Source organism: Falco rusticolus, chromosome 6, assembly GCF_015220075.1.
Source record: "Falco rusticolus isolate bFalRus1 chromosome 6, bFalRus1.pri, whole genome shotgun sequence".
NCBI classification, from domain to species: domain Eukaryota; kingdom Metazoa; phylum Chordata; class Aves; order Falconiformes; family Falconidae; genus Falco; species Falco rusticolus.
The window spans coordinates 47,084,250-47,099,167 of record NC_051192.1 but is presented as its reverse complement, the minus strand read 5'-3'; the positions used below and the strand labels follow the sequence as shown (position 1 = coordinate 47,099,167).

Genomic DNA, 14,918 nt, shown 5'->3' with positions numbered 1-14,918 from the left:
TGAAGTGCAACTTCTGAAAATTAAAACTAGTTTTTCAATAAAGTACATCCTTCAAATAGCATTTTTTTGTTCTCATTTAAAGTAAGCTTTGATAGCATTAACTCAGCAAATGTATTATAGATTACTATTTTTAGACTCAATGTTCTTGTACATGACTGAGTGTAAGATTATTTTACAGCATTAAAAGCATGTCAAAGTAGCCTGTGGGATTAAGAGGAGTGGGGAAAAAAGCAACCCTGATATGTGACTTGCCAGAAACCAAAGCATGTCAGTGCAGTCATTAGGCACTTGCACATTTCATTGCATGAAAGCAATCTTTATGACATATTGCCATTTAAGCCTCAGTAGCTACATTCTTTTTTCTTTTTTTCTTTTGGAGCATTTTTTTTTTCCACTTTCTTTTTTAGGCTGTTGACAGAAGAGTTAGCATAGGTACTCCCGAGTTAGTGTGTTTGCTTTGAATATTTTGGTAAACTTGCAGAAAATCAGTATGTGTCATCATCTGTTCAAGTTTACCAGAAAATACTGTCCCTGTCGATGGAAATAAGACAGTGAAGTCAGAATAGGCTACAGTGAACAGTCTGGTTTGCAGAGTAACTAATCTTGTATTAACTGTCATGCACAGTTTATTCCAAGCTCAGTTAACAGCATACAAGAGTAAGGGATCATGGTCAAATCCAAAGAGCAAAGAAGGGAATTCTCCATGCTTCTGGTGCATTCCTGTGGGAAAGTATGCAAAAACATTTTGCCAAAGATTGTGTTATACTTAAAGGAAGGAGGTGTATAATAGTTTATTTTTTTAAAAAGCCGGTTTACTTAGATATTTTTTTTCTTTTGAGTTGTAGCAACTGTATTTGCAGCAGTCTAGACCTGATATTAGAAGAAAGGGGGTTAAAAAGTCTCTTAGAAACAGGGAAAACTGCTTAAATTATAGCTTTTGTATTCACATCAAAGTGTCAAATTTCTGCATGTATCTTGTCTTGCAGGAAGATAGGATATGAAGAATGGTCTCAGACTGTTCTGAATTAAAATAAGTCTGCAGGAATTGAAAAGAAAGGGATTTTTTTGTATATGTTTCATGAATTGAAACAGTTAAACCTCCTTGGTTGAATACTATGATCAAAAATCGGGTCTTTATTGATGAACTTATCTCTTGAATTGAAAGGTTGTATTTGTATTTAGAGTTATTATTTTTTGTACCTCTTTAAAGAACCAAGAAATAGTAGTGGTTTCTGGGGATACTGACAAGCTATTGCAGCAGCAAAACTGAATTTCATAAAATGTTGTTAAACCTGCATTAATCTCTTCAAACATGAGTGATCTACTTGAGATTTCTGTAGGAGACTTGCATATAAATGTTTTTAATTTTGTCCCTCAGACTTTTTCAGTTTCTTACTTGTTATTGTACTTCACAGTCCTACAGTCTTCCTCAGATAACTGTTGCAGGCACTGCAAGAACATTTCCTTTTAAAAATCAGGTATGGTCACTTTCTTTGCAGGCAGTATAGCAGTCACTTTTCTACATGGGATAATCCTTCTGGAACAGCCAGTGAAAGTGAGGCTTCCGTTCTGCACAGCCTGTCTCCACATAATATTCTAGGATGGTTAGTTTCTACATTTCTGGTTAAGTTTTGGCATATGTAGGACATCACAGTTAATTGTGCTGGGCTTGTTATTCAAAAAAGTAAGATTCAATTATGATTTATTTTTTTCCTAGAAAACACGTAACTATCTTCTGTATAGTCGAGAACAGCTACTTTAACTTAGTGTCAAAGTGAAGGGGGTAACATGAATACTTTTGATGAGAAAACTTTAGTTATAATTAAGTAAATATAAATATTTATTTAATACAGTTTTTCTTACAGAGCATTCTCTATGTAAGTTCCTGTAAAGATTCCCTGTATTTGGTGCATGTTTGTAAATGGAAGTATTCAGAATATTAGTGGGGTCAGGATTTGGGTTACCAGTGCAGACACCTCCTCTTAAAGATACAAATGCCTAGTGCCTTAAATATAGCAACAGCCCTCTGTGGTACTAGTGCATGATCCTGTCATAAAGGATTACTGTCTGTTTGGAATCCGTATGACCAGTGGTACTTCCCACAAAAAAGTTTGAGACTCAGTTGAATCAGCACCAGCTGATTTAAGCATGCTGCTGCATTACAGTACCAAAAGGGTACAAGGTGAAGTTTTTACATCAAGATGAGAATTATGATGAAAACTTTTGGAGTTTTATTCTGAGTCAGCAAGTTTTGTGTAAAATACTGGGGGGAGGGGAGGGGGGGAGGAGATTTTGCTCCTAGGGGCTTTTTAGTGTTTAAGAAGCTCTACGTATAGATTTGCAGCCGCAGTGGATTCTGCCCAATTTTTCTGTCTTGGATGTTATGTTTTCCTTCACATTCTAGCACTAATATTAACCATGGAAAAGATGTCAGAACTTTTGCTCTTGAGTATTGGGATGATTTCTCAGTTACGAGTTTTGGATTGGTCGTTGAAGCTGTTGGTATCAACCAGCTAGTGCCATTTACCATATTCAGCCCACAGAATTGTTAGTTGGAGTATCTTGAAAATACATAAAACATGCTGCTTTTTTTATGCTTTAAATATTTAGATGTATTGCTAAATGTAACCAGATACTCTATAAAACTAGACCATAAATAGCCTTAAAGCCAAAGGCTTCATTCTCTTTCAGTATTCTTTCCATCCCATCAGGTTCCTTGTAGAAATTAAGTGATAGCAGTAATCATTTTCCTTTGTGCTCAGTTTATCAGATCTTTTTATGTTCTTAAGAATTAATGCTGTTTGAACAGTAATGGGTTACTGAATTTCTTTCCTTTTGACCTTCTTTTCAGGAAAAGGAAAAAGTGTTCATTTCTCTGATTTATTTTTCCTTTTATAAAGTTTACTTTCTTAGTGGTTATGAAGACCTATTTCTACATAAACATGTATCAAAAACTGTTCCATTTACATTATGGGTTGCCAACTGTTGTCAACGTTAGACTCCACATGGGAGAGTATTTAAGACTTACTATGTTGTATTGTTAACCATTGGATAGATAAATTCTTTTATTAGTGAAAACAGCATTTTGAAATGCAGCCTTTGCTTTACCAAATCTGCACTTTGAAACATGCTGATCCTTGTTGTTGGTGCAATGTTGGCAAATAAAAACAATTTTTAAATATTTGGTAATGTGTCTTTCTATACCTTTTGGGTAGTAGATAAATACTTCGGGTTTTCATTGTTTATTGATATTTTCATGCTATAACTAAAATTCCCTTGAACATTGCTGAACGGTTTCGTGATGTCTACATGTACTAACAGAAATGCTGGAAACAGAAATGGTACTAATCTTTTACTAGTTAACCTCTTTGCCTTATTTGTACTCTTTGCTTCATTTTTTTACTTTTCTCTCGCCTTAAGGCAGAAACTAGATGTCATTAAATCTGCTTTTTTCTGCAGTAAGATTTCATGTGGCATGGCTTTATCATTCCATTTGTAATTTCATGATTATACAATATGTTACTGTATTCATGGAAAGGTTTAGTAGTAGACTCCTACACTTTCCTGTACCTCAAAACTGCCATTGCAACGTTAGAATGCTATTCAAGCTAATATTTTATCATCTCCAAAAAATCTTACCATTGCTTCAGTTCTCATTTTGGTTATGTTCTCAGCCCGTGCTTGCCTCTTGTGCATATCCACAGATACCCCAAAATGCCATTTAAAACTTTGACTTAATCTCATCAAGTAGAATTTTTTTGTAATGGCAGTGTATTTTTCCCAATAACAAAATGATTCTGGTTAGCAAAGCTCAATAAGTGCTTGCAGGTATTCTCTGCTTTATACTTTAATGCTACACTCTAAGGAGGATTTTTTTTTTTTTTTACCCTTAAATGTACATTACACTACAATGAAGGCAGTATTTTTGGATAAAATATGTCTGAAAGAAGTACTTATGAATAGAAAACCTACCATGGATGAATTAGGACATACTAAGAGCAGCATGATGTAATTAGTACTTTCTTTAATTTCCTTTTGCTGTCTAATGTCATTGAGCAAGGAGTTAAGGATAAAATGATACTAAGCTACTCAACTTATGCTGTACTGGCTTTTCTCTTCTCTTGCGTAGGCTATACACTCTGTGGCTTGGCATCATGAAGGAAAACAGTTTATTTGTAGTCACTCAGATGGTACTTTGACCATATGGAATGTAAAATCTCCTACGAAACCATTCCAGACAATCACTCCACATGGTAAGATGAAAATGGATGCCTACTGTGTGTGACAGCTCTTAAAACACAGACAACTTAAACACGGAGAACTTCGAAGAGTAGTGTGTTTTGCAAAACGAAGTATTAAAAATGTACTTGCAGTGCAAGTAAAAAAAACTTTCTCTGTCAAATGAGATTCCAATAATTTCATTAAAAAGTCTTCATGAACTTAGAATCCAAATCAGTGCAGTTTTGTCTAAATCTCTGAACTTAAGCGTTCCTTTCACACAATGGCATTGATCTCAAAATTAACTAATGCATATTTTATAGGACTTACTTTTTGTCACTTACTTGACATTACAATCCCATATGTTGTTTAAAATACATATAATCAAGCATCTGTTTCATGTATAAATGTGTATATTACCATATAAATTCTTGGAAAGGTTTGTAACAGAGTAAGACTAGCATCTGTTAAGATGTTCCCACTTCAGAGAAGCCTACATTTATGTTAATCTAGGGAGTTAACATTACATGTTGTTCTGTGAAATATGCTGCTGCTCATAAAAAAAAAAATAAAATTATAAAAATGCCAGGTTTACATGGTATGCATGTGTCTAAGTCATGTCTTACCTTATTTACCTCAGATTCTGAAGTGTGAATCTAACAGCTCCATCTGTGAGTTACAGTTGTAGTACAAGATGCTATAGTTAAGCATCCTGATTTACCTATCTGAGCCTCCAGCAAGTTCATGTTTACTGTGTTGGCTGTGGGCTCAAGTGCAAAAAGGAAGGTGTGGATTTCTATATGATCCTGTAGCAGTCAAAAAATAAAAAATGACTGCTACTGTAGTAGCAAAACTAGTTAGAGAAGGCTATCTTTATTTTCATATGCTCTGGCCTCTTTTAATAGTTTTTGGTTTTATCTTGGGCTGCAATTTTCTGCACCACTTTATAGCTGTATTAGATTTTATCAATGCTCAGGTAGAAAAAATGCATATTTACACCATACTCTTAATTTCTACTGACTCCATGGGAAATGGTATCTGTAGAAGCTTTAGTTGCTAATAGTGCCCAGTAGAGGCAGAGTAGGCATCCATGTTCAAATTCAAGTCTTAGCCCTTAAGGATAACACTTAGAGTAAACCTCACTTCACTTGTAAGCTGGCCAATTCTAATTGCAAAATGGTAGACATGAGAAATTTTAAATATCCCAGATTTAAACCAGCTGGTTTAGGGGAGTATTATATTTTTGAAAACAATACTTTACAACAATTTAAAAAACAACAACAAAACAACAAAAAAATACCACCCCACCCAACAACCAAAAAAACCCCCAAACACCCTGCACCTAAATATTCTAGGTTGGTACATTCAGGTTTTTAAGAGGTCTTTAATGATATTATTCCAAGGTATACTCTGTAACTATCAGATGCTGAATATAGGTTTACATGAATGTGCTATATTGCAAGTTGCATAGTGAATGTCATCATTTTTCATCATGTTGTGGAACTGTAAGATTAATATAAGAAAATAATTCACTGTAGGAAAGCAGCTGAAGGATGGAAAGAAGCCAGAACCCTGCAAACCTATCCTTAAGGTGGAATATAAAACAACTAGAGCTGGGTAAGACTTGTTTTGTATGCAAAATTAGCTTAGTAAAATAAATGCAGCTCTCTAGAAATGTACTTTGTTTCCCAGTTGTTGGGATACACATCCTGATGGCACTGAGCTATGGTAACAACTGGAGTAGTTTTAGTAAATCTGGTATTGCTGAATAAACTACAGAAATGTATGTGAACAATTATACACAAACCTTAACTTTAGATAGAGATAATGCTAATGCATTATCTGCGTGCTTTTTGCATGCTGCTAATCTTCACTCAATCTTTTGAGAATATTAAAGAAACTAAGCTGATAAAGCATAGAGGACACCAGAGCACAGACCTGAAGAACTGAACTTTGAGAAACAGTACCCTGATGTGATTATTCTGAACTCTGAATACATGTTTTGCCCCCCAAAATGTTACCAACAGAAGCTTTTCTGGTAGAGTGCAGTAACTTAGCATCAAAGTGTGCCTAATTATGCACATTGAGAATGTAAGAAACCAATAATTGTAACAAGAGGCTCAGATGGAATTAGTTTCTTGAGTAGCATGTTTTATTACCGAGACTGCAATTGCAATTGAAGGATTTCATGAACTGTGTGGAATTTATTTTATTTGTGGTTCTAAAGTGCTTTAAAGTGTTTGAGTAAAAAGTGCAATATAAAGATGAAATATTCATGGGAACCTGTTCAGCTATTTGCAAACGTTGATTTTTTTATATATATATATATATCTTTTCTTCTTCTGCCTTTGGGGACATTATGTAGTTTTCACTTGCTTCCTAGGCATTCAAATCTATAGAAGATTGTTACTTAATTGATATAGTAGAGTTTTCCACTATGTATTGGTGTACCCATACATATAACATCGGTGGCTTTGTGCATTTTTCTTTGCTGAAAGTGAGGTAAACAGAAATTTAAAACTGTGGCTAATTCCCAGACGTATGAATATCTATGACCAGTTGGAAAGCTGTATTTTACTTGCAGCAGTCCACATATGTTCCTTTCTCAATTTCATGAAAATATGAAAAGTTCATACACAAACCTGGATTAATCTTTCTGGCAGACTAAAGTAAACTTTCAATATTCATTTCATCTGTGAAGAATCCATGTGACAGATCCATGTAACCTATTCTTTCCTTTGTAAGGATATAGACGCTGGCAAACCTGCCCGAAACAATCTGATTACCTTGAGAAATAAAACCAAAAGAAACCAAAATGCAGTTTTCACTGGCATATGAAACTTAAAAACTGAAATTTATCCCTTTGTTATCATTTGACCTTGATGAACCTGCAAGTCTGATAATTACTGCAAATTGTCCTGGCAGCATTATCATTTTTAAAAAATAACTTTTTAAAAATATTTATTTAAATAAAATAACATTTTTTAAAATATTTTAAAAAATAGACAAAAAATGAGATACTGCAAGTACATCACACCAGTATTTTTCTTTTCATTGACATCCTGAAAAATATCAGGTTAAATTAAAGTTTGTCCTTTTGAAATTACTTCATGGACCTGACAATAAAAGATTGTGTGACAGTCCAATATAAAGAATTGAGATTAAATGAAAACTTGGAGAAAACATTCCTTCGCTAGAAATGCACTTTTGGCTACTGTTGGAGGTGGGATATTGAACTCAGTGGACCCGTGGTCTAATTTATGGCCATTCCTTTGAGATCACTTCCTCAGCCAGCAGAACTCTGATCCTATCAAATCTTCAGTCACAGGGTTTTCTGAAGCATCAAGCAGATTGTGAAATAATTGCAAAACCCGAAAGCTTATCTCTGCCTGCTTTGCCTTCGATGCTACAAACACGAAGCATGGTTCAGCCAAGCCTTAAACATATGAATGGTAGCATGTGCATAAGCTACATCCTTCATGCATAGTTTTCAAGAAGATGTATCTAGTCTGTCACGTTTTTGTTTCAAATGAAAACTAGTGAAAACCATTTAGATGGCATGGGAAAGATGGTGTTGTAAGAAAAGACAAAAAATAAAAGATCTCTTCAGATCTTTCACAGCATGTCAGGATGGTGCTTTTCCCCTGCAAATTTTCTCCGGATACTGACATACTAGCAGCTTCCACAGTAAACACAAAGGGATAGGATTCCTGCCTAAAGTAAGCATAAAAGTAGATCAGAGGAATTTCGCACCAAGTGTCTGGTTTTCCTCCAGAAGTATAACCTGGAATTTGAGGCAATAGTAATGTGTAGATTTTCTTGAGCTGTATACTTACAAACATTCAGTCTGCTCTTTAAGAGGTGTTATGCCTTATTTTAAACATGAACAGTATTAAAATAAGTGGTAACTTTTGATAATCAGGAAAGAAGAAAATACCTATTAAAACAAACTTAACTTCATCTTGGTTTTCAGTAAATGAAATACTAAACTGTATACTATGTGCATAGTGTTGGGAAATGTGTTTCAATAAAGACTTAATTTTTTTGTAGGGAAGCTTCTGATTTTTCTCAAGAGTAGAAGAAACATTTTTGCTTTGCTGTACTCAGCTATTTAATTATGCAGTAGGAGGAGCCCTATGACATAGTAGTTCCTTCCTACCACAATGCACAGAATTCAAGGGAAATGGATAAAATGTCTAGAGTAAATGTGTGATGAGGGAACCATGGGCATGTACTTATGTCCTTGCTTCTTAAAAGACGTTAGGTCTTTGCTTATCAAGCAACTGGTTGCTTCTCCATAAGTCGTATTACTGTGACTGCAAAATTACTTTTTCACTATTTGAAAAACTGTTCATCCTTCAAAATTTAAGATAATTCTGTACAGGAAGTAAAAGAGACTATTTTTTCCTGATCCTGCTGGAATATTGTGTATTACAGATAAGTGGGGCTGTTGGCAAATCTGAATCTGCAGTTCAGTAAGAAGGAAACAATTCTAAAGTTTAACAATAAAAAAAAAAATCTCATCTCTTCGAACAGTTACAAAGATTGGTTAAATAAACAAAATAGAACAAAAGGTTTGGAAGAGATGCCTGACTTAAGTTAGCCTTTGGACTCTTCGTTTTTAAATTTTGAAATGCATAGCCAAGCTACAGATTGCTTGGAAAGCTAGTTTGCATTATTCTTAACATATCTCTGCATAATGGTATCTTATTGAACTTTATTACAAGGTTACAAAACTGCCAATCTCTTTTAACATATTATCTTAGCTTGATCCGAAATGCCTCTGCTTTATTCCAGGGAGCCTTTCATCATTCTCTCAGGAGGCTTGTCATATGACACTGTAGGAAGACGACCCTGTTTAACAGTTATGCATGGGAAAAGTACTGCTGTGCTAGAAATGGATTATTCTATTGTTGATTTTCTAACCCTCTGTGAAACACCATATCCTAATGGTAGGTTCTGTAAGGATTTTTCTCAGTACTTTGACCTCTTCTCTCTGGAGTTCTATCCCATCAGAATATTCTTCACTATTGCCTTTCTGGTTTACCTCTAGGGATCAGACTGCAGCAGCAACATCTGTTATCCCTATTGTCTGAGCATCCAAAGCATCATGGTAGAATAGTTTAATATAAAACCTATTTTTCTTCTAGAAAAATGCCAATTACTGGTTGCATGGTTTTTGCTTTTTTAATCCCAAAAGCATGTGCAGACAAATAGTAGCATTAAAATTTTAAGCTGTAGTTACTGCACCAGATGTGTTCATAAATATTTATTTGAGCACATAAGACTTTTTCACTCCATGCTAAATCTTGATTAGCATTTGTGTAATACTCCTCACTACTAGTGATTTTATTCTATCCAATACTCATGTGAAGTTCACCACTAACCTGTAATCTAACTTCTGCAGAAGGGTATTTTTTTATCATAGTTTATGTGGTTGTCCCAAATTAATAAAATCGTATTGTCAGTGACTCCAGTGTTTTTAGTTGTCAACTTCCATCAGAGTACATAAAACTGCTTAGCTCAGAATTTGAGATCTGCCTGAAAGAGGGCAAGGTAAACTTTGGAAATGCTTCCCATTTTCTTGTTTCAGTGTAAAGTTGGCTGTCTTTCAATCTATTTTGTAAGCAATTAAAATTTAAACCCCTTTGAATACAAGGAAAAGCAGTTTGGGGGTAGGAAGATGATTGTTCAGTAATTGGCTCATTCTCAAAAATACTGCTTACGCAAGTTCCTCTGCATGTTCCTTTTCCTGTTATTTGAGCTTTTCAAACGGTTCTAGCAAATTGGAAGAGAGCTGAGAACGTAGAATTAAAGGGCAAGCATGGCTTTTCCAAACTTGGAGTATTCAGGGCAGTGAGTGTATAAAATACCTTCAGAAACTATAATCAAAGTGTTTTTTCTAGTCTTGACTGATAAAATGCAAGGACTGATCACATTCTTGAGACTGTGTGTGCAAGAACTATGTTTACCCATAAGAAATTTTCTTCTTCTCAGACTTTCAGGAACCATATGCTGTAGTTGTTCTCCTAGAAAAGGACTTAGTACTGATTGACCTTGCACAAAATGGGTAAGAATCTTGTGTAGTCTTTTTTTCATGGTTGGCTGCAGTGATCAGCCTGTGGTTCTGCTCTAGTTTTTAAATCTACTGTAATACCTCCCTGTCTAGAAAATAACATTCTGAATATTAAATATAAGGTTTATTCAGCGGAACTTGGAATCGTTACCAATCAGACTTTCTCTAGTTAATATGCAGTAGGTGAGTAAATATTATGCAACTTTTTCCAGATTTGATTGACAGAAATTACTCATTCAAACAATTTTCTTTGTTTTACAATTAAACATTGAAACATAGGTCACCACTGCTTTTTAATTATCACAATTTATCTTGAAGTTGATTCCTTAGTCCTATGAGGGGAAGTCAGAATTTGCAGAAAGGGAGCAGGGGAAACAACTGTTCAGATAAGGCAGGTAATTTTGGCTGACACTGAGTGTTGTCATCACATAAGTATTTTCTGATTTTATTGCCAAATGAATTGCTATCTGTATTGCTCAAAGTAACTCAAGTGATGCAATAAATATCATGTATATCAAATTAGAAAGGTAACATCTACTCATTGGTTTACTACTGTGCTACAAGGTTGCTTTAAAAGTAGTATCCTATTGGTTTTCTAACTAATACTTGCCTAATGTGTTTTGACTCTTGTTACTTTGTCCATGGAACAGTCTGTATATTCCGTTAGGTGGTGGCTAAAAATTCTGGATCCTACAATGTTTTTAATCAAGGATTTTGATATTAGTATAGGCAGTAACAACTAACTATTAAGGAATTAGTACAGAGGAACCAGATGGCTAAGATCTTTGTAGTATTCCTGGTTAAAAGTCACCAATGGTAAATGAAGAAAAAAAAAATCCTTGTGAAGAATGTCATTCTAGAGCAAAACAAAAACCTGTAAATATGTATCTTCCAAGTCGGTGGTGATACCTTAGTGAAAACTATCAAATTTAGAAGAAGGTAAAGTTTAGTCCTAATACCTCTGCAGCTAATGAGCAATTTCATTTAGATTTTCCCAATGTTACATGTCCACATGCTGAATCTGAAACTTGTTTCTGATGTATCAATGGCATTAAGCTTCCAACACTCATATGTTGAAAGATGGTATAACAAGTTTTAATGAGCTTCAAATAAAAAGGTTTGTACAAGGCTTTTTAAAGTGAAATAGTTTGCAGTGCCTGAAATTTGAAGTTAAGTCTTGTTCCATTTCACATTAAAAAAATCTTCAGCATTTCTGTTTTTAGAAGACTTAGAATGGTCCTTGTTACAATTTACTTGCAAAGTATTAATTCTTTCACACCTGAAAAAAGCAACAAAATATTAGATTGTTTTGCTACAGGAGGTTTCCTTTTGCCCTGTGTTGTCATATAGATTTGTCATATATTGTTAAAATTAAGCCTCTTCCTTCAATTTTTACAAGATTGTTTTGGCTTTTAAGATAGCTCTGTCTAAAGTTATTGGTATGCAGAACATTTTCATCTGTTGTTACTAAGGTTTCCTTTTAGATGGGTTGAGAAGCTGTGTCCCTTTTCACCTCAAAAAAATCAAAACAGGGGGAGGAGTGTATGCATTTCTCTGGAAATAATACGTTCTTTGAACACAGATATGTTTACCTCTATTATTATTATTGGCATTTTTTCCTCTTTAAGTCTCTGTCACTTTTCTAATGGAGGTGGTAGTGGGGAGTATGTGTTTGTTGGCTTCTAATTGGTAATTGAGTGTTGCTATCTATCAGAAAATTATCTTGGAGTTGCAAGTAGGTTATGAAAAGTGCTGAACAACTTTCTCTTTACATTATTATCTGTATTATAACAATATAGAGTGTGAAGTGGAATCTTTCTGTCTTTCTCCCTGGAACAACAGACTGAAGACTTAGAAATAAATTCATACTACATTACTACAATTAGGACTTGGTAACTTCAGTTTTTTCACAGGCCATTAAAATAGAAAGCTTTTAAAAATATACAACTGCTGGGTGAGTGTACTGGATGAGCAGTATATATATACTATATATAGTATATTTGTTCATAATCTAATTCGATATGCATTTATTTTCCTCTATACGAAAAGAATGTAAATTTAGTCTTCAGTGTTTTACTTGTGTTCTGCATTTAAAAAAAAATATATGTTTTTCCTAGATTAATGGTCCTCCCCTTTCATCCATTAAAGGTACCCTATATTTGAGAATCCCTATCCTCTGACAATACATGAATCTCCAGTTACCTGTTGTGAATATTTTGCCGATTGTCCTGTGGACCTCATACCTGCACTCTATTCGGTGGGCGCTCGACAGAAACGTCAAGGTTACAGTAAGAAGGTACAACATCTAGTATTTACACTTGCATTTGAAAGTACTGAAAACCAGCAGCTCTGAACAATGTAAGAGTGGCCGTACTAAGACCAAATCTCCATCTGATTCATTTTTCTGTCTTTGATAGTGGCTAATAGCAGATGTGTAGGGAGGATATAGCATACGTCAAGCCTATAGTCATGCTTTCCTCATGTGCTCCCATTGATTGCTGTATCACTGGAAGTTAAGGAACTTCCTGGAGCAGGGGTGGTGTTTATAGACCTTGTTAATCTTTCTCCCCCCCTCCCCGTGATGGGTATGTCTAATTACTTTTTGAAGCCATGTGAAATACGGGAATCTGCAGTAATTTCAGTGGCTTAACTTTGTACTGTATGATACTTCCTTCCTCAGTGTTATTTGTTGATCTTCTAGGAATGGCCTATCAGTGGAGGCAACTGGGGTTTGATCACTCAGAGCTATCCAGAGATAATTATTACAGGGTAAGTGACACCATAGTGTAGTAGTAACTCTCTTAGCTGATTAAGTGGAAGTGAGAATATTTTGTTCCTCTAAAAAAAAACAAACCACGAATGTTCTAATAGTGGTTTGAATGGTTTAAGAAATCATGTTCATCAGAGAAGTCATTTGTATATTCTTGAGGTGTTAACAAAGTAAAGCAAAACATGGAAGAGAAGGTAGGAACAAAATGATAGCAGGTGATTTACAGGGATTATTATTATGACATGGGATTGTGATTATGTCTGCTTGCTATCAATATATCCTGGGTGAAACTTACCTTTTACTCTTTAACTTTAGGAAAGTAGTCAAGTTGTGTTTTGAAACATAGGAAGTCCATTAAATAATTGAGTTCAGTTCTTCAAAGTGCAGGTTTTTATTTTGAACGGGACAACCAAATACTTAAGTGTGTTCATTTTGATCTCTTTTGAGACTGATCCTTCTAATACTACTCTAAGGAGCATAAATAAAATTTGATTTATAACCGTGCAGTGCATCACTGAAAGTGAGAACGTTGCTGAAGTTTTTTTAGAACAGCCCATTAACCCTGTTGAGGATTACTGTAACTTTATGCTACACACTGCAGAGACTTTGAGAGACAGTCCTGAAAATATCCAGTTATGTGATTCTCAGTTTCAAAGATAAACAAATTAACTCATTTACACTGAAATACAGTATATTTAGGCATGTCCTTTGCAAGTGTTACTCTGAATAAAGGGCATCTTTTAAGAAACACTGCACGGTAAGGTATACCAAATAGGAAATGCAGGTAACTGAAACAAATACTTAAAATGGTAAATTAGTATTAGTACAGTGGAATTTCAGGGAGACAGCCTCCAAACATTTTTTTAATCCCTTCTGTACAAAGTAATTGAGGCACATGTTTGTAAAATATTGGGTTTTCAATAAATTGTGAAAATCAAGAATCACTAAGAATACTAATAAAAATAGAATGTTAACCATATATTTTTCTAATCAGTAGCAAAGAGGTCTAACACTCCAACTAACCGTTTTACCATCTTATTAATTTTTTAATATTTCATAGGCATGCTGATGGGTCAATCAAGTTTTGGGATGCCTCAGCAAGTAAGTGTTCTTTCCTGTGCAGTAGGAGTCTTCTAAATTTACTGATTTTTTTTCTAATGGAATGTAATTGCAGACTAGTCATTCTCATTATTTCCTGCCTCATGTAGAGTCAGTAACTTCATAGGAAACTTTGAATTACTATTAAACAAAATTAACATTATTTCTTAGTTAGATGTTTCATGATTTTACCACCTCAGTGAAAATGCACTGGTATTTCAAGGGCCAGCTAAAACGGAAGAGTACTAAAATTTCTCCTTCTAAAGCACATTGAGTATAGAGATGCATGACAGGCAAATGCATTCCTTTTTAGTAAACTTGAATTTCAGTAAGCTATTTCTGTCCTTTTAGACAGAGGCACATGTTTATAAGACATCAGCTCCCCATAAATTACAGTATCTAAACATGAAAATTGGAACCAGTAATAGCTTCTGCTAATGAAATGATCTAGGCATTTATGAAGAAAGGCAAGAGAACAGTAAAAGAAAGACTTTTTTCCTTTGGCAGAGCACTGAACAGGCCTGAAGAGTCTGATATAACTTTACATTTCTCTTCAGTTAAAGGGTCAATTGCATCTGGTGTTCTACACAGTGAGAAATGCAGTAAGAATTCAAATTAGAATGCGCTACACAGTTAGATGTTTTAATTAATCTAGTTCTGACTAACGTTAGTCTTGGTGCTTAAAAGCTGTCTGAAGCAATCTTGGAATCGTTGCCAGTTGTCTTTCAAAACTAGTGGAAGGCTGGTGAGATTCCA

General features: G+C 34.6%; 1 protein-coding gene across 13 annotated transcripts in view; it reads left to right on the top strand.

The window, feature by feature from the left end:
• Positions 1-14,918, top strand: part of STXBP5 (syntaxin binding protein 5) — a 114,410-nt gene that overhangs the window by 57,148 nt on the left and 42,344 nt on the right. For all 13 annotated transcript variants that reach the window (XM_037390873.1, XM_037390872.1, XM_037390876.1 and 10 more), the window contains exons 9-15: positions 4,130-4,253; positions 5,757-5,835; positions 9,016-9,170; positions 10,216-10,288; positions 12,443-12,590; positions 12,996-13,063; positions 14,125-14,165. In XM_037390873.1, the coding sequence (XP_037246770.1) occupies positions 4,130-4,253; positions 5,757-5,835; positions 9,016-9,170; positions 10,216-10,288; positions 12,443-12,590; positions 12,996-13,063; positions 14,125-14,165 (688 nt within the window). The remainder of the gene's footprint in view (positions 1-4,129; positions 4,254-5,756; positions 5,836-9,015; positions 9,171-10,215; positions 10,289-12,442; positions 12,591-12,995; positions 13,064-14,124; positions 14,166-14,918) is intronic.